Consider the following 18,739-nt stretch of genomic DNA (forward strand, 5'->3'; position numbering starts at 1 on the left):
TAGTTGTCAACTGTAGGCACTAGCAGGAGTTGAAGACGCGCCATCGTGCTCGCTCTTCCATCAGCTGAGCCGAGTAAAACTTGTTGTGGTAGGGCTTGTTGTAGGAAACGCCAGCAATTTAGTACCTGCAAGTTGGTGCTGAGTCATCAACACACAGGGATCATGAATTTTGTTGATATATGGATGAGGTCTTTTTTAGCCCAACTTATCACAATAGGGGGGAAATCATAAATATGGTAAAATGTGACACACTGATAACACACAGGGATAAAATGAGGCAAGACATTTTAAAAGGTTTAACTCACCCTATTTTTAAATTATGATTCTGTTTAGAGTTACATTGACTGTTCAACGTAGGTTCTTTGTAATGGCCTGTATAACCAGAAACATGAAAATTCTATCAACCATTGGCTGTATTTTTCAATTTCCATTTACCATAAAGTTCCGAAATGAGACCAATACTGCCCGTCCAGTGCCATGCTGGTGCTTAGTTTCTGGTTCATACCTCTTATGTTTAGCTTCACTTCAGCCTCTTATACTCCCTCTGTCATAAATAGATGCCGAAGATTTGTCTAAATTCGGATGTATCTATACACTAAATCGTGACTAGATACATTAAAATTTAGATAAACTTTAGGCATCTATTTATGGACAGAGGTAGTATGTTAGTATAGTTTCAGAATTGCATATCTAGATTGCACCATTTTTATATTTATTTATTTTATAGAAAGACAACAATAAATGCATGCATTTTTTCACCCTAGCCCCACCACGGATCATGAATTTTGTTGATATATGGATGAGGTCTTTTTTTGGGCATAATTGGTTATTTTTATGCAACAACTAGAGTTGTGATTGTAGCCGAGTGGTATGCACAGTTGTGTTTTACTATAACGTATTTTTTTTGTGAATATGTTTTACTATAACGTAGAAAAGCCTAGTTGCTGCAAATACCATTCTAGAGTTTGGCCCAAGAGGGACGAATAGCCCAAAAGGCGGCCCATATGATGCAATCAAATAGAGTCGTGAGGGGGGGGGGTTAGGGTTCCCTCTGTGCAGCCGCTTTTCCTTTTCTCCCTCCTATCATTTCTGGGATTCACCACTCTAGATCTTGCAAGAAATCTATGTCGTAGTCACAGTGGAAGTACATGATCCTTGTCTCCCTGAGGAAGTTGGGCATTTCGCTTCATACGCCTAACAAGGCACCACTACACCTATTTGAAACATTGATAGGTCACTGTTTGCTCATTATTTTTCTATGCCTCCTATTTTCTCTTATAATTTCATTTTTTTTCTATGGTTGATGTATTGATACTTCTCAACATTATTACAATGGTTTTTTCGGCCTTCCGTTCTACTATACTTTCTAACACCTTCTATCTGCATGTTCAATTCGTTGAAGTTGTTCAATGAAGATTTATTTTGGTAGATCTATATTCATGTTAATGCATATATGTGTTCTATGTCTTACATGTTTGTAGATCTACACATATGCGGTGTACGTAGCTATAAAACTGGCTAGTAACACATGATCAATTATTACCATGTGAAGATTTATTTTTGTTTTGGTACTGTGCATCCTAGAAATTTTTAATTAGCATCTATCCTTTTATCTAAAGTGAAATAATTGGGCTCCGTAATTTACATGATACTTATGATGCTTGTTACTGACACCACTAGATCCTAGATTGTCGTCCTCACCCGTCTTGATTTGGATTGGACATTAATTGGCGGGGTAAGACATACCATGATATTGGCTTTTGAGATATTTTCCATGTACAATAAGCTCTATTGCCATGGCTACAATGTGGTATCAACTAAAGACTGCGGTTTTATGAGCTCGAGGTACAATAGGACAAATACCATGACAAACTGGAAGTGATAATTGGTTAAAAATTGGCATGCATGTGTAAAGTAATAATCTAGATGGTTACCATTATAATGGAAGCAATGGAGACTAAGCGCAACACGACATTTGACATACTTACACATTTATAATTCTAAGATGACAAACATTATAGATATTTATAGTGGAATGGATCAGGAATAAGAAAATATTTTTCTGAGATTTTCTAGAAACGGGTAGTTGTAGTTTTTAGCTGGAAGGTTGTGGACAATTTTTTCCTAGGGTGAAAAGAACACAAAACTTACTCCAGTGTGTTACTTCTAATTGAGTACTCACATGATGGAAACAATTACTACTATTATCTATTAGAAATACTTAACATTATTTTCTTATCTGGCTCACATGAACAAGATATCATACCTCGATGTCCACCTATAAATCAATCAAAGTGAAGAACATAATCACGCCAGGAGATGTAATAATTTGCACACCTGTATTTCATAATATCTACCCTCAAAATCATCTAAGGCGTGGTCATATATCTATGAGTGAACATTTGTGCTGACAATGAAGATTAACCATTGAACAATACCAATACAACATGCATAAATAAAGTTACATTCAGGTCATTTGTTTTCATGACTTTGAGTGGCCTAAGTAATTGTTTCATTTTATTCTATGTTATCCTTTTATTTCAAGAGAGAGTGCTTATGTATGTAGATTTATGAGACATTTTAATGCTTCCATTGTGAAGTTGAAAATATTGACCACATATGTATCGATGATGACAAGAAATCTAGTTACTGGTGGAATTTGTTAGCATCTTACATAGTTATTATTATTATAATAAATATAAGTAATTCTAGTTTAATTATAATTCTCCTACTTTGCTCCATCTATCTATCATATCCTCAACATCCAGTGAAGCTTCTTGTTTACTTATGTAATGAGTTTTTCCTTGATAATAGCTTCTTGTTTACTTATGTAATTAGTTTTTCCTTGATAATTTGCCTTCCTTCACTACTTCAATTGATAACATGGTTATTTTGTTGGCCCAGTAGCATTGTCGCATGTTACCTATTCGACATGATGGCTGAAAGCAACAAGAAAAACAAACAAGAAGCGGAAAGTTGGGGTCTCAACATTCTGAACATCCCAAATGATGTCCTTGAGCACATATTGTCATTCTTGTCCTCACGTGAGGTTGTGAACACATGTCTTATTTCTAAGAATTGGCGCCACCAATGGAAATATGTTCCTACACTGCAGATATGTGATACTGTCGATAACTGCAATAAGTTTTTGTGCAATTTCTTGCTTGCCCGCCATCACAATCCAATAAATTTTTGCGATCTCCAGTATATTGATGAAGAAATTGAAAAAATGCATGTCATGAACACATGCATCTTCTATGTCATGAAAATGTGTCATGTTCAGGAGCTCAAAATTAGTTTGAGGTCTAACTTTGATTTCTTGAAGTTAAGAAATCAAGCTCACACCTCCAAACACTTGAGGATATTGGATCTCCATAAAGTTCACTTAAAATCTCGAACTGCTGATTTCTCAAGCTGGCCATCATTGGAGGATGTTGTTCTAATCAATTGCATACTTGACGCAAAGACAATCATGTCAGAATCACTAAAGCGTCTGACTGCTGTAGATTGTGAATTTGATGCAGGGGACTGATGGCGTGTATTTCACACGTTCGTTGGGCAACCCCAAGAGGAAGGTATGATGCGCACAGCAGCAAGTTTTCCCTCAGAAAGAAACCAAGGTTTATCGAACCAGGAGGAGCCAAGAAGCACGTTGAAGGTTGATGGCGGCGGGATGTAGTGCGGCGCAACACCAGGGATTCCGGCGCCAACGTGGAACCTGCACAACACAACCAAAGTACTTTGCCCCAACGAAACAGTGAGGTTGTCAATCTCACCGGCTTGCTATAACAAAGGATTAACCGTATTGTGTGGAAGATGATTGTTTGCAGAAAACAGTAGAACAAGTATTGCAGTAGATTGTATTTCAGTAAAGAGAATTGGACCGGGGTCCACAGTTCACTAGAGGTGTCTCTCCCATAAGACAAACAGCATGTTGGGTGAACAAATTACAGTTGGGCAATTGACAAATAAAGAGAGCATGACCATGCACATACATATCATGATGAGTATAGTGAGATTTAATTGGGCATTACGACAAAGTACATAGACCGTCATCCAACTGCATCTATGCCTAAAAAGTCCACCTTCAGGTTATCATCCGAACCCCTTCCAGTATTAAGTTGCTAACAACAGACAATTGCATTAAGTATGGTGCGTAATGTAACTAGTGACTACATCCTTGAACATAGCACTAATGTTTTATCCCTAGTGGCAACAAGACAACACAACCTTAGAACTTTCTCACATCGTCCTGGTGTCAATGCGAGGCATGAACCCACTATCGAGCATAAGTACTCCCTCTTGGAGTTACAAGCATCTACTTGGCCAGAGCATCTACTAGTAACGGAGAGCATGCAAGATCATAAACAACACATAGCATAACTTTGATAATCAACATAACAAGTATTCTCTATTCATCGGATCCCAACAAACGCAACATATAGAATTACAGATAGATGATCTTGATCATGTTAGGCAGCTCACAAGATCCGACAATGATAGCACAATGGGGAGAAGACAACCATCCACCTACCGCGAAGGCCCCATTGTCCAGGGGTAGACTACTCACACATCACAGCGGAGGCGACCATGGCGGCGTAGAGTCCTCCGGGAGATGATTCCCCTCTCCGGCAGGGTGCCGGAGGCGATCTCTGGATCCCCCGAGATGGGATCGGCGGCGGCGGCGTCTCCGGGAAGGTTTTCCGTATCGTGGTTCTCGATCGGGGGTTTCGTCACGGAGACTTTTTATAGGCGGAAGGGCAGGTCAAGAGGCGGCACGGGGGCCCCACACTACAGGCCGGCGCGGCCAAGGGGGCCGCGCCGCCCTATGGTGTGGCCCCTCCGTGGCCCCTCTTCGTCTCTCCTTCGGACTTCCGGAAGCTTCGTGAGAAAATAGGCCCCTGGCTTTGATTTCATCCAATTCCGAGAATATTTCCTTACTAGGATTTCTGAAACCAAAAACAGCAGTAAACAAAGAATCGGCACTTTGGCATCTTGTTAATAGGTTAGTTCCGTAAAAATGCACGAATATGACATAAAGTGTGCATAAAACATGTAGATAACATCAATAATGTGGCATGGAACATAAGAAATTATCGATACGTCGGAGACGTATCAGCATCCCCAAGCTTAGTTCTCGCTCGTCCCGAGCAGGTAAACGATAACACGTATAATTTCTGGAGTGACATGCCATCATAATCTTGATCATACTATTTGTAAAGCATATGTAGTGAATGCAGCGATCAAAACAATGTATATGACATGAGTAAACAAGTGAATCATATAGCAAAGACTTTTCATGAATAGCATTTCAAGACAAGCATCAATAAGTCTTGCATAAGAGTTAACTCATAAAGCAATAATTCAAAGTAGAGATATTGAAGCAACACAAAAGAAGATTAAGTTTCAGCGGTTGCTTTCAACTTGTAACATGTATATCTCATGGATATTGTCAACATAGAGTAATATAATAGATGCAATAAGCAAGTATGTAGGAATCAATGCACAGTTCACACAAGTGTTTGCTTCTTGAGGTGGAGAGAAATAGGTGAACTGACTCAACATTGAAAGTAAAAGAATAGTCCTCCATAGAGGAAAAGCATCGATTACTATATTTGTGCTAGAGCTTTAATTTTGAAAACATGAAACAATTTTGTCAACGGTAGTAATAAAGCATATGCATCATGTAAATTATATCTTATAAGTTGCAAGCCTCATGCATAGCGTACTAATAGTGCCCGCACCTTGTCCTAATTAGCTTGGACTACCGGGTCATCACAATGCATTGTTTTTACCAAGTGTCACAAAGGGGTACCTCTATGCCGCCTGTACAAAGGTCTAAGGAGAAAGCTCGCATTGGATTTCTCGCTATTGATTATTCTTCAACTTAGACATCCATACCGGGACAACATAGACAACAGATAATGGACTCCTCTTTTATGCATAAGCATATACCAACAATTAATAATTTTCTCATTTGAGATTTGAGGATTGTTGTCCAAAACTGAAACTTCCACCATGGAGCATGGCTTTAGTTAGCGGCCCGATGTTCTTCTCTAACATATGCATGCTTAACCATATGGTGGTAGATCTCTCTTGCTTCAGACAAGACGAACATGCATAGCAACTCACATGAAATTCAACAATGAAAAGTTGATGGCGTCCCCAGTGAACATGGTTATCGCACAACAAGCAACTTAATAAGAGATAAAGTGCATAATTACATATTCAATACCACAATAGTTTTTAAGCTATTTGTCCCATGAGCTATATATTGCAAAGGTGAATGATGGAATTTTAAAGGTAGCACTCAAGCAATTTACTTTGGAATGGCGGAAAAATACCATGTAGTATAGGTAGGTATGGTGGACACAAATGGCATAGTGGTTGGCTCAAGTATTTTGGATGCATGAGAAGTATTCCCTCTCGATACAAGGTTTAGGCTAGCAAGGCTTATTTGAAACAAACACAAGGATGAACCGGTGCAGCAAAACTCACATAAAAGACATATTGAAAACATTATAAGACTCTACACCGTCTTCCTTGTTGTTCAAACTCAAAACTAGAAATTATCTAGACCTTAGAGAAACCAAATATGCAAACCAAATTTTAGCATGCTCTATGTATTTCTTCATTAATGGGTGCAAAGCATATGATGCAAGAGCTTAATCATGAGCACAACAATTGCCAAGTATCACATTACCCAAGACATTTATAGCAATTACTACATGTATCATTTTCCAATTCCAACCATATAACAATTTAACGAAGGAGAAACTTCGCCATGAATAATATGAGTAGAAACCAAGGACATACTTGTCCATATGCTACAGCGGAGCGTGTCTCTCTCCCATAAAGTGAATGCTAGGATCCATTTTATTCAAACAAAACAAAACAAAAACAAACCGACGCTCCAAGAAAAAGCACATAAGATGTGATGGAATAAAAATATAGTTTCAGGGGAGGAACCTGATAATGTTGTCGATGAAGAAGGGGATGCCTTGGGCATCCCCAAGCTTAGACGCTTGAGTCTTCTTGATATATGCAGGGGTGAACCACCGGGTGCATCCCCAAGCTTAGAGCTTTCACTCTCCTTGATCATGTTGCATCATACTCCTCTCTTGATCCTTGAAAACTTCCTCCACACCAAACTCGAAACAACTCATTAGAGGGTTAGTGCACAATATAAATTGACATATTCAGAGGTGACACAATCATTCTTAACACTTCTGGACATTGCATAATGCTACTGGACATTAGTGGATCAAAGAAATTCATCCAACATAGCAAAAGAGGCAATGCGAAATAAAAGGCAGAATCTGTCAAAACAGAACAGTTCGTATTGACGAATTTTAAAATGGCACCAGACTTGCTCAAATGAAAATGCTCAAATTGAATGAAAGTTGCGTACATATCTGAGGATCATGCACGTAAATTGGCTTAATTTTCTGAGCTACCTACAGGGAGGTGGACCCAGATTCGTGACAGCAAAGAAATCTGGAACTGTGCAGTAATCCAAATCTAGTACTTACTTTTCTATCAACGGCTTAACTTGGCACAACAAAACACAAAACTAAGATAAGGAGAGGTTGCTACAGTAGTAAACAACTTCCAAGACACAAAATAAAAACAAAGTACTGTAGGTAAAAGCATGGGTTGTCTCCCATAAGCGCTTTTCTTTAACGCCTTTCAGCTAGGCGCAGAAAGTGTGTATCAAGTATTATCAAGAGATGGTGCATCGTTATCATGAGCTCCCCCATCCATAGTGGTACTAAGGGCTTTGTCAATTTTAGGCCTATAATAATACTTCTTTGGTCTAGGCACTTTAGAGACATACATAAACTTTTGCTCCTTACCCACATAAGCTTTCTCCTTATATTTAAGAGAAGAAAATGTTGAACCCAAGGTTCCCATAGCTTTTTCAAGTTCGTCAATCCTATTGATTTGATCATCATGGACAGCATTAGTTCCTAGGACACTAATTCTTTCATCAATTCCTCCTAAGGATTTATCAAGTTCATCAGTTTTATCAAGTAATATTTCCAATTTAGCTTCAATACTTGGAAATTTTTTCTCTATGGTTTCCAATTTTTTCATAACATCTTCAAGAGAGATTTCAGTTTTAACTTTATCAACAGGGGGTATTCCAAATAAGCTCTCAATAATGCAACTAGCTTCTAATGCAGGAGTACTTAGGAAGTCACCTTTTGCGAGACTATCAAGAACATATCTATTCCAGCTAGAGATACCAACATAAAAATTCCTGAGTAAAATAATGGTGGAGTGCTTCTTAGTGCATCTATTATGGGCATCACTAATTCTATACCAAGCATCTCTCAAACATTCTCCCCCTCGTTGCTTAAACGTGCAAACTTCAACTTCAGGATTACTCATTTTAGTAGTAGTAAATAAAGCAAACTAGATAAAGTAAATGCAAGTAAACTAATTTTTTTGTGTTTTTGATATAGCAAACAAGATAGCAAGTAAAGTAAAACTAGCAGCTAATTTTTTTTGTATTTTGATTTAGTGCAGCAAACAAAGTAGTAAATAAAACTAAGCAAGACAAAAACAAAGTAAAGAGATTGAGAAGTGGAGACTCCCCTTGCAGCGTGTCTTGATCTCCCCGGCAACGGCGCCAGAAAATGTGCTTGATGGCGTGTATTTCACACGTTCGTTGGGCAACCCCAAGAGGAAGGTATGATGCGCACAGCAGCAAGTTTTCCTCGAGAAAGAAACCAAGGTTTATCGAACCAGGAGGAGCCAAGAAGCACGTTGAAGGTTGATGGCGGCGGGATGTAGTGCGGCGCAACACCAGGGATTCCGGCGCCAACGTGGAACCTGCACAACACAACCAAAGTACTTTGCCCCAACGAAACAGTGAGGTTGTCAATCTCACCGGCTTGCTGTAACAAAGGATTAACCGTATTGTGTGGAAGATGATTGTTTGCAGAAAACAGTAGAACAAGTATTGCAGTAGATTGTATTTCAGTAAAGAGAATTGGACCGGGGTCCACAGTTCACTAGAGGTGTCTCTCCCATAAGACAAACAGCATGTTGGGTGAACAAATTACAGTTGGGCAATTGACAAATAAAGAGAGCATGACCATGCACATACATATCATGATGAGTATAGTGAGATTTAATTGGGCATTACGACAAAGTACATAGACCGTCATCCAACTGCATCTATGCCTAAAAAGTCCACCTTCAGGTTATCATCCGAACCCCTTCCAGTATTAAGTTGCTAACAACAGACAATTGCATTAAGTATGGTGCGTAATGTAACTAGTGACTACATCCTTGAACATAGCACTAATGTTTTATCCCTAGTGGCAACAGCACAACACAACCTTAGAACTTTCTGTCACTGTCCCAAGTGTCAATGCAGGCATGAACCCACTATCGAGCATAAGTACTCCCTCTTGGAGTTACAAGCATCTACTTGGCCAGAGCATCTACTAGTAACGGAGAGCATGCAAGATCATAAACAACACATAGCATAACTTTGATAATCAACATAACAAGTATTCTCTATTCATCGGATCCCAACAAACGCAACATATAGAATTACAGATAGATGATCTTGATCATGTTAGGCAGCTCACAAGATCCGACAATGATAGCACAATGGGGAGAAGACAACCATCTAGCTACTGCTATGGACCCATAGTCCAGGGGCAGACTACTCACACATCACACCGGAGGCGACCATGGCGGCGTAGAGTCCTCCGGGAGATGATTCCCCTCTCCGGCAGGGTGCCGGAGGCGATCTCCTGGATCCCCCGAGATGGGATCGGCGGCGGCGGCGTCTCGGAAGGTTTTCCGTATCGTGGTTCTCGTGACCGGGGTTTCGTCACGGAGACTTTTTATAGGCGGAAGGGCAGGTCAAGAGGCGGCACGGGGGCCCCACACTACAGGCCGGCGCGGCCAAGGGGGGGGCCGCGCCGCCCTATGGTGTGGCCCCTCCGTGGCCCCTCTTCGTCTCTCCTTCGGACTTCTGGAAGCTTCGTGAGAAAATAGGCCCCTGGGCTTTGATTTCGTCCAATTCCGAGAATATTTCCTTACTAGGATTTCTGAAACCAAAAACAGCAGAAAAACAAAGAATCGGCACTTCGGCATCTTGTTAATAGGTTAGTTCCAGAAAATGCACGAATATGACATAAAGTGTGCATAAAACATGTAGATAACATCAATAATGTGGCATGGAACATAAGAAATTATCGATACGTCGGAGACGTATCAGGGACACCCGCACTCACATTTCTACTCCAAATCTCATCTTCCTAAAGTTTGATGAAGCTTGGTTTAGAACTCCTTTATTTGAATGTATGCCTTTCCTTGAAGATGCATATATGAGATTTGGCAATGCTTGTTGGGATCATTGTCAATATGATAAGTCTTGGCCATGTGGTAATGTGAACTGCTATGGTTGTTCTTGCAATAATGATAACAAAGAAGTTAGCTTGGTTCTTGAAGGCTTGTCGAATGCTACTCACTTGGAGTTGATAAATGAATTACCCCACTTGGTATGTTTCCACTTCACTGCCATCCTAAATACTAGTATTGTTCTATTTCCGTTGCAAACTAAAGGTAGATGGATCTGTAAGTTTCAAAACTTGTATTTGTTTACCCATTGAAAAAAATTAACCAACTACATATGTATTATAATAACACTAGAACCAATATCATTGTCAGATTCAGCTATTGCAAATTACATAACTCTGAGTATCGTGCAATGTGGAATACACCTTGTTTTTTATGACTCTATTTTGTACTATTAAACAATATATCATCTAACTTATTTTGTATTTTGTAGTTCATTTTCGAAAGGGATTTGAGACAATGCCCAATATTTAAAAATCTGAGGACACTAAGACCCAATGAGTGGTTTTTTATTGCTGACCTCCACAGACTTATCTGCATTCTAAATAACTCACCCGTTTTAGAGAAGCTTGTTCTTCTACTTTTCAAGGTACATATATTCTGCTATTGGTATTCACATTACTAAATGGATGACATCTTGATCTGTATGAATTATTTTGCATCCTCCAGCTACCTGAACACATGGATAAAAAAAAGGACGTACCCAGTGCTGAGAGCTCCCGCACTGTGCGGGGTCTGGGGAAGGTGTTAGTGGCAAGCCTTACCCTCACGAAGTAAAATGTGAGGAGACCGCGACTCGAACCTGGGACCTCTCGGTCACAGGCGGTGAGGCTCTACCGCTGCACCAGGCCCGCCCTTCTACCTGAACACATGGATGAAGCTAATAAATTCCACAGTCAAAAGGAACATCTCCGTGCAATGAAGATGCTTAATGAAGTCAAAATTAAATGTAGAAAGAGACAAGCATGGGTTAAAACAATTATAAAGATCCTAATTTCTTTGGGCCTACCACCTGAGGTAATTGTTATCGAAGAGACTTTGGAGCATCCCTTGTGATAGTTGACTATTGGTAGGTACCCCAAATTTTATTATATTTGTACCACTAAGCATATATCTCTACACATGACTGTGTAGTGAAAGAAAGATTAGTTAGTTCTAGCCATAGAAACTTGCATGTTCTCTATTTTATTGTATTAAGGAATAATACATTTATATTTACAAAATTATACTAGAATCTGATCTACATCATGTTTTATCTTCATATATTAATGTAATTGGTCAAATGTTGTGGGACCGTTATAATGTATCTATGTATATTAATGGTTTCCCAAATCCCATATATTTCCCCACTCAACAAGTGATAATTTATATATCAATCTATTTTGAGTGTCATTATCAGTATGCACTTTTACTTTCTCCAAAGCTTATAGAATTTTTATTTAAATTCTCACAGGAGTTGAGCTTGACAAGAGGAAACATAATATCCAGTACCCTATGGATTACAATTCTTGATTATCTGAAAAAGATATGTTGGGTTTACTCAGGAATCTTATTATTTGTTTTTTAATGTTTGTCATACATAAGGGGACTAGGTAGTGAATTATATGAAGGCACACACAATTGAGTAAGCCAACCTATAGGTGTGCAGGAGCACTATGAGGAAGTAAACATTTAAGCGACCGTCGACCGATCACAAGGAGTGGCGCGAGAGTAAACTGTATTGGCTACGGAAAGTGCGAAAAGGAACAAGTATATATAGATTTAATCCATACCTTCTTGACTTTCTAATATCCTCCATTTACAATTGGTGGGATTTCTTACTGCAATGATACTCCAACTATTCATTGATATTTCTATATTTTGTTTGCACATAAAATTGAAATGTGCGACTATTTTATTTGTCTTTGTCCAGTTGCATTTTCAGTGCGCACTTAATAGTGTTTGGTTAAACAGACTATTCTTGTTATACTTGTTAGGACATTCTACATTAGATGCCTTCTTTAAGTTTAACTCATGTAATTGGTCAACATAACTATATTACCAAGCACATACATGTATACGAAACACATTGCTAAACATTTACATATTGAGAAAACAAGTACATTCCTAAATGTTTCTTCAAGAAAGTAATATGAAGAAAGCAAATTTAAAATAATCCGTACCAGCCTGATTTGTCCTCTTGATTCTAAATTGGATCTTTAATATTTTCCATATTTTTCCTGTCTTATTTGTTTTCATTGTCGCAACTACTGCGTCCTCGCCCTACCCTCTAGAGTTTCCAAACAACAAGCCACCTAATTGATTTGTATCGAAGAAGTTGCCATAACAAAGTTCATTGCAATCTAGATATCAAAACCTATGGCAATAAGCAGTAGCATCTACTGATTAGAAAATAGGAACATGGTTTATCAAAAGGTTTCAAATCAACATCAATCCCCATTCTCCCACGCGCAGGTGACCAACCTTGTCTCCTCGCATATGCTTTTTCTTTCACCGGCTTTAGCTTGCTGAGTGCCCTCCTCAATTCTTCTGTGGTTTGGCTCTTCCTACAAAATACAGTAGATGATACATCAAGATTGCTACATAGATTGACGAACTGCAGTGGGATCATTAGGGTGCTGCTTTCTGAAACACACACATTTCTTTATTTTCATATTCTCAAGCACACTGTTGGTTCTGCAAGAAGGAACAACTTATGTTGTGATGAAAGAAATGAAGAAATCTAGCTTCCAAACATACATGTTGTGCTACACAGGGGCGGAGCCAGAGACAGTACAAGTCCGGTGCTAGTGCTAGCTTACTGGTGCTAGTCACCTCAGTTTTTCATATTTCTAGCACAAAATTTTAGCACATACACGTTGAAGTTTAGCTGCAGGGCCGTTGCTACAGCACCGGTAGCACCAGGACTAGCTCCGCCCCTGGTGCTACAGATGGTCATAACAAAAGCACACAGCAGTACAAGCGTAGATAATCCACAAACAAAAAATAGACGACCCATAGTCTTTGTTAAAACTACAAAAGGGGCATTGTTTATCTAGACCATCACCTTTTGATAACATTATATTTGGTCAATATGCTGCAAAAAATCATAATCCCGAGAGGTGGAGGTCCAGCTCCTCGAGGCAATACAGGACGAGCCGGCAGGCGAGGAGCCTCTTACAAGGCTTCCACCGCATCTAGGCGTCACCCTTGACCAGAGATTTCGATCCCCGGGGCTGTGGACAAGTTTCTCGAGGTGGTGCGCTGCCAGCATTCTCCATGTCGCCGCCCGCCAGCGTCGCCTCCTCCGGCCTACCACAGCGGTCGTTCCCGTCTGGCTCCATCATGGGGAGAGGCAGCGCGCCACCGTTGGGGAAAAGGAGGGAGGTCGTCAGGGATTGGGAGAGGAAAGGAGGGGCGGTGATTGGGTAGCGGGGAGGGACGTGAGGACTGTGGAGGGCGTTCGATCTAGGTTTTCACCTGTGGCATGTAGACAGGAGAAGGAAGGCGACCGAATGAGTGGACCTACCTGCCTCTCACCGCCAGGCCTTGCATGTAGAAGGTCCCACTCATCATTGTGTCTTTCCAAAGTTGAACGAGTGAGAAGAGGTTTGACCGCATGTAACGACTAGAGTGAAAAGTGGGATGTGATTTTTACTCTGCAGCTCGAATCCAACATTGCACGAAGGTTTGCCACCTGAAGTGCCTTCCTTGGCTGGGTAGGTTAGCGCCATTTAGGAGTAGAATTATCTTTAGTCAATATATGCTGCAAAAATCGTAATCCCAAGTGGTATTCTTAAGTCCGTTCTTCCGTCGCCCCTTCCTTTCTTCCGCCGCCTGGTCCTTTCTTCCCCACCATAACTACAATATCGAGAGAAGTAACTAATTAGCAAGCTAGCCCATCGTCGCCGGAGCTGAGGAGAAAGACAAGGGGGGAGAGGGAGAAGCAGGAGAGGGAAAACCTTCAGCAGGAGATTGAGTCGGCGACGAGGAAGGCGATCAGATCTTGGACGAGGAGGAGGACTCGATCCGAGCTCTCGTCTGGTCGCCGCTGGAGCAGATCTTGGAGAGGGAAGATGGGAGATGGGAGATGGGAGATGCGAGAGGTAGAGGGATCTCGTCCGGTCGTCGCCGGAGGAAGGAGCGCCGCCTCCTTGTCGCGAGAGCCAGACGGGGACTGAGTTCCACAACTCTCAACTCACGGAACGGATGCCCAGGGAACAGACGCGGAAGGGCCGGGCTTCCTCCCCTCGTGGGAAGCCAAACAGCGCGGTAACTTGACCCGGGCCAATTCAGCCCGGGGTTTCCTGGGCCAGGGAAAGGCCGCAGAATCCCTAGGGAATGGCTACAAGCAAACGAGCCTAGGAAACTGCCCTAAAATGTGGCTGTGGCCGAATTCAAATATATTACGAATTTAGCCTATATATATGTATGAACTCGCCTATATATGTTAAATATCTTTAAATTTCGCCTATGTTTGAATAAATTTTGTCTTGTTTTGTCTGAATTCGCCATTATTTATTGAAATTTTTTCATCCATCCTGAATTCACCACTAGGAAAATGGGTCTCCCCAAACTAAATTTTACATCCATCGGTGCTAAATAGCGCCGAGTTTCGACATGAGGAGCCCAACGGCTTGGAGATGCTCTAAACGTCTGGTAGGAGTCCCCCTTTCCAAAAACAACATGGTTCCATTGGCGGAGCGGTAGTACTCGGTCGAGTGAGGGAGGGTCAGCGTTTTTGGCTTTTTGCTCTGCCGCGTGGGTCCACAGCGTCACCTTCACTCATGAGAAATACTAAGACGGATTTATAACAAAACTCTTAAACCCTGATCCACTCGCTCGACAAGTCCAAAATCCACCAAAAATAAAACCAAAAACCCATCCACCCCCCAGAATTCCGACGCCACTCGCCGGCCGCCGGAGCGAGCGACGCCCAACAGCACCTTCAGCAACCCGAGCCTCCCCATCTCCACTCAACCCATCACGCTTTGCCGCCATCCGCCGCCGGCGCTGCGCCGCTTGCTCGTCGCCTCCCGGAGCAGGCCCGGGGGGACCACCGGGAACACCACTCCGTGCCTGGTGGTGTCTTCTCTTCGCTCCTCTTCCAGCTCTCCGGTTCAACCGCGCGCCGGAGCGGGGTTGAGGAATCCAGATGCTGTTCTGTTGCCCTCTCTCGCCCCCACTATTCCAGCCGGGCAGCATCTCGCGGAGGATACGCAGCTCCGGCGAGCACAAGAGCAATAAGAAGGTCGAGCACCAATACTCCAGGGCGCAATCTTCCGGGGCTAAGGTACAATCTTTCCGTCCGGAAACGCACCCAGCTGATGGCTACTGCCCTCCGGAGCAAGACCCTGAGGCGGACTCGGCAGGTTCCCCGGACGTCGATGCGCTGGCCTCCAGGTTACCTTCTTGCGGCAGCGTGGCTGATGTCCGGAAAGTGCACGGCGTTGCCTTGCGGTCTCCTGATGCTCCTCGGATTCTTGTGGCCAATAATTTGATCAGCTCCTATGTGAGGTTCAGAGAGATTTCAGACGCGAGAAAGGTGTTCGATGGAATGACCGAGAGGAGCGTGGTGTCGTGGACGGCCATGATGAATGGGTACCAGAAATCAGGCGACTACACCGAGGTCGTCAGGCTTTTCTTGGACATGGTACGCAGTGGAGTGCGAGGTAACAGCTTGAGTTTTGTTTGCCTGTTGAAATCCTGCGGCGGACAGCGCAATGCTAAGCTAGGGCGGCAGGTTCACTGCTGTGTTGTGAAAGGAAGGTGGGGAAATGTGATAGTTGACAGTGCCCTCGTTCACTTCTATGCTCAGTGCGGTGATCTTGCCAGTGCTTTGATGATGTTTGACAAGATGGCGTCCCGGGATGTCATCTCGTGGACAACAATGATCACGGCTTATGTGCAGCAGGGGCGCGGGGATAAAGCCCTTCAGATGTTTCCAGAGATGGTCTCGGAAGGATTTCTCCCTAATGAGTTCACTGTGTGCAGCATCCTCAAGGCTTGCGCAGAGGAGAAGGCTTTACGATGCGGGAAGCAGCTGCATGGTGCCGTTGTCAAGAAATTGTACAAAGATGACATCCATGTCGGCAGTGCTCTTGTTACCATGTATGCCAGAAACGGCGAAGTGTTTGATGCTCAGGCAGTGTTTGATATGATGCCCAGAAGAAACACCATTACATGGACTTCTTTGATTTCTGGCTATGCGCAAAGTGGCCATGGTGAAAAGGCTATCTTGTTGTTTCGACAGATGAAGATGCGCCAAGTGTCTGTTAACAACCTCACCATTGTTGGTCTTCTTAGTGCATGTGGCTCTGTACGATCGCTCTGTCTGGGTAAGGAACTGCATGCACATATAATAAAGAATTCCATTCAAGAGAATCTTCAAATTGGGAGTACGCTTGTTTGGTGCTACTGTAAATGTGGAGAGTATACGTATGCTGCACGAATTCTAGAAGAAATGCCTGACCGCGATGCTATCTCCTGGACAGCTATGATTTCGGGCTACAATAGTGTTGGTCATAGTGCTGAAGCTCTTAAATCGTTAGATGATATGGTATGGGATGGTGTGACACCAAATACCTACACCTATTCCTCAGCTTTGAAAGCATGTGCAAAACTCGAGGCTCTGCGAGATGGAAGGAGGATTCACGGTGTTGTTAACAAGACTCCTGCTTTCTTAGATGTCTTTGTGGGAAGCTCATTGATAGAAATGTATATGAGGTGTGGCAAAGTTGACGAAGCTCGACGAGTCTTTGACGCCATGCCAGAACACAACCTGGTAACATGGAAAGTGATAATTACAGGGTTTGCTCAGAATGGCCTCTGTGAAGAGGCTTTTAAGTACATGTACCTGATGCAGCAAGAAGGACACAATGTTGATGACTTTATGCTTTCCAAAGTTCTGACATCATGTGGCAATCTTGACTGGGAGTCGGATGACATCTCTCTATCTGGCTCGACTACTGGTTCAGTTGGATAGGTTAATATTCCAGTCAGAGCTAAATTCTGGTGCTCCTGGGCAGGTTCTCAGGACAGCCCAAGAAGTTTGATTGCATGAGGACCTATACGCATTTGTCAATGGTACCAAGCTGAGGGGGAAGTGGATGCAAACGATACCAAAGCAATTGGGGAAGGGAGTAACAAGATTTTTTTTTGTGCATGTTGGTCCCAAGATTGACACTCGTGCTGAACCAAAGACAGAAGGTTGTGGATCCACTTGTAAGCTTGCGAGGGAAGAAGATAGTGGTTTGTGAGAGAAGGTCAAAGGGAGGCAGTAATTTATTTAGTAAACGGTCTTGCCTTCAAGAAAGAAGGGGTGCTAAACGCCGGAATGGGGAACAAAAACTTCAGTGGACATCTGCTGTGACAGATAATACACTTTGGATGGCCTGGTTGTGCAAAATCAACAGAAATTATGATTATATAAACAGATTGTGCTAGTATCCTAGTAGTACAGGTACAATACTGCTACATTGAGGGAACCTCCACTAACCATTTTCTTTTGATTCCCTTTGAAGCCATGTATACCATCAATAGCTTAACTAGATTAATTACATACAGATTTTGTTGTGTTCTTGAATCCCACTGCTGCCAATAACAATTAAGCATTGCGTGACTGTTGCATCTCACATTTCAGTCTTGCAGTTGTTTATCCCACTATGATGTATGAGTACCATTACCTCCGTTTCAAAATATAAGCCTTTTTAGAAAGCTAGTTTAGATTTACAAAGCTAAACTAAAAGACCTATATTTTGGAACGGAGGTAGTAGTAAATATCCTTCACCCTGGTCAATTTTTAATTTTGTTTATAGTTATCTACAAAGGATATGAGTACCTACTCTGTTTTAGCTTTGATATTGCATGGCTGGCTGCAAATTTTATGCATGTACTGACTTTGTTACCGTACCTTGTTAAAAGATTGCATGTTACTGAAAACTGTCAGCTCTACATGGACTGATATATCATATGCTGCTTTAATCCAACTTTATCAATCATCTGCTGCTATAATCCGACTTCATCAATCATCAGCTCCAGAAGTCCAGAACATTGACAAGATGCAAGGTTCATTATAGATCGTTTCATGCAAGATTGTAAACATAGATGGAAACTGTTTAGTGTTTACCACTCTCCGAATACTAGAAAAAGTTGCATCGCAATGTTTGATTTGTAATTTCATTCTGCCGTATATCAGTGTGGTGGTGATTACATACTTCCATTCTGCTGTAGTATCCTGATCGTTTTTTCCTTCAAGATTGATGATTGTCAAGCTCATTAGCACAGTATATGGTACTTCCTCCACTCCATAATTCTTGTCATGGTCTTAGTTCAAACCAGAAGTATGGAACGGAGGCTGGGTGTAATGCTTAAAAAC

General features: G+C 41.8%; 1 protein-coding gene and 1 long non-coding RNA gene across 2 annotated transcripts; both read left to right on the top strand.

The window, feature by feature from the left end:
• Window positions 1-11,247: 11,247 nt before the first annotated feature.
• On the top strand, window positions 11,248-12,280 carry LOC127294873 (uncharacterized). Its single transcript, XR_007847179.1, has 2 exons — window positions 11,248-11,452; window positions 11,837-12,280. It is a non-coding gene; the product is annotated as an uncharacterized lncRNA (long non-coding RNA).
• Window positions 12,281-15,211: 2,931 nt separating this feature from the next.
• Window positions 15,212-17,942, top strand: LOC127294871 (pentatricopeptide repeat-containing protein At4g18520, chloroplastic). Its single transcript, XM_051324771.2, has one exon. It carries the CDS (start codon window positions 15,518-15,520, stop codon window positions 17,345-17,347), a length of 1,830 nt encoding a protein of 609 aa, XP_051180731.1. The 5' UTR covers window positions 15,212-15,517; the 3' UTR covers window positions 17,348-17,942.
• Window positions 17,943-18,739: the final 797 nt, after the last annotated feature.

This window comes from Lolium perenne, chromosome 4 (assembly GCF_019359855.2).
Source record: "Lolium perenne isolate Kyuss_39 chromosome 4, Kyuss_2.0, whole genome shotgun sequence".
Lineage (NCBI taxonomy): Eukaryota > Viridiplantae > Streptophyta > Magnoliopsida > Poales > Poaceae > Lolium > Lolium perenne.

Coding starts and splice junctions, on each gene's coding strand:
- LOC127294871 (XM_051324771.2), top strand. CDS start 15,518: ATGCTGTTCTGTTGCCCTCTCTCGCCCCCACTATTCCAGCCGGGCAGC.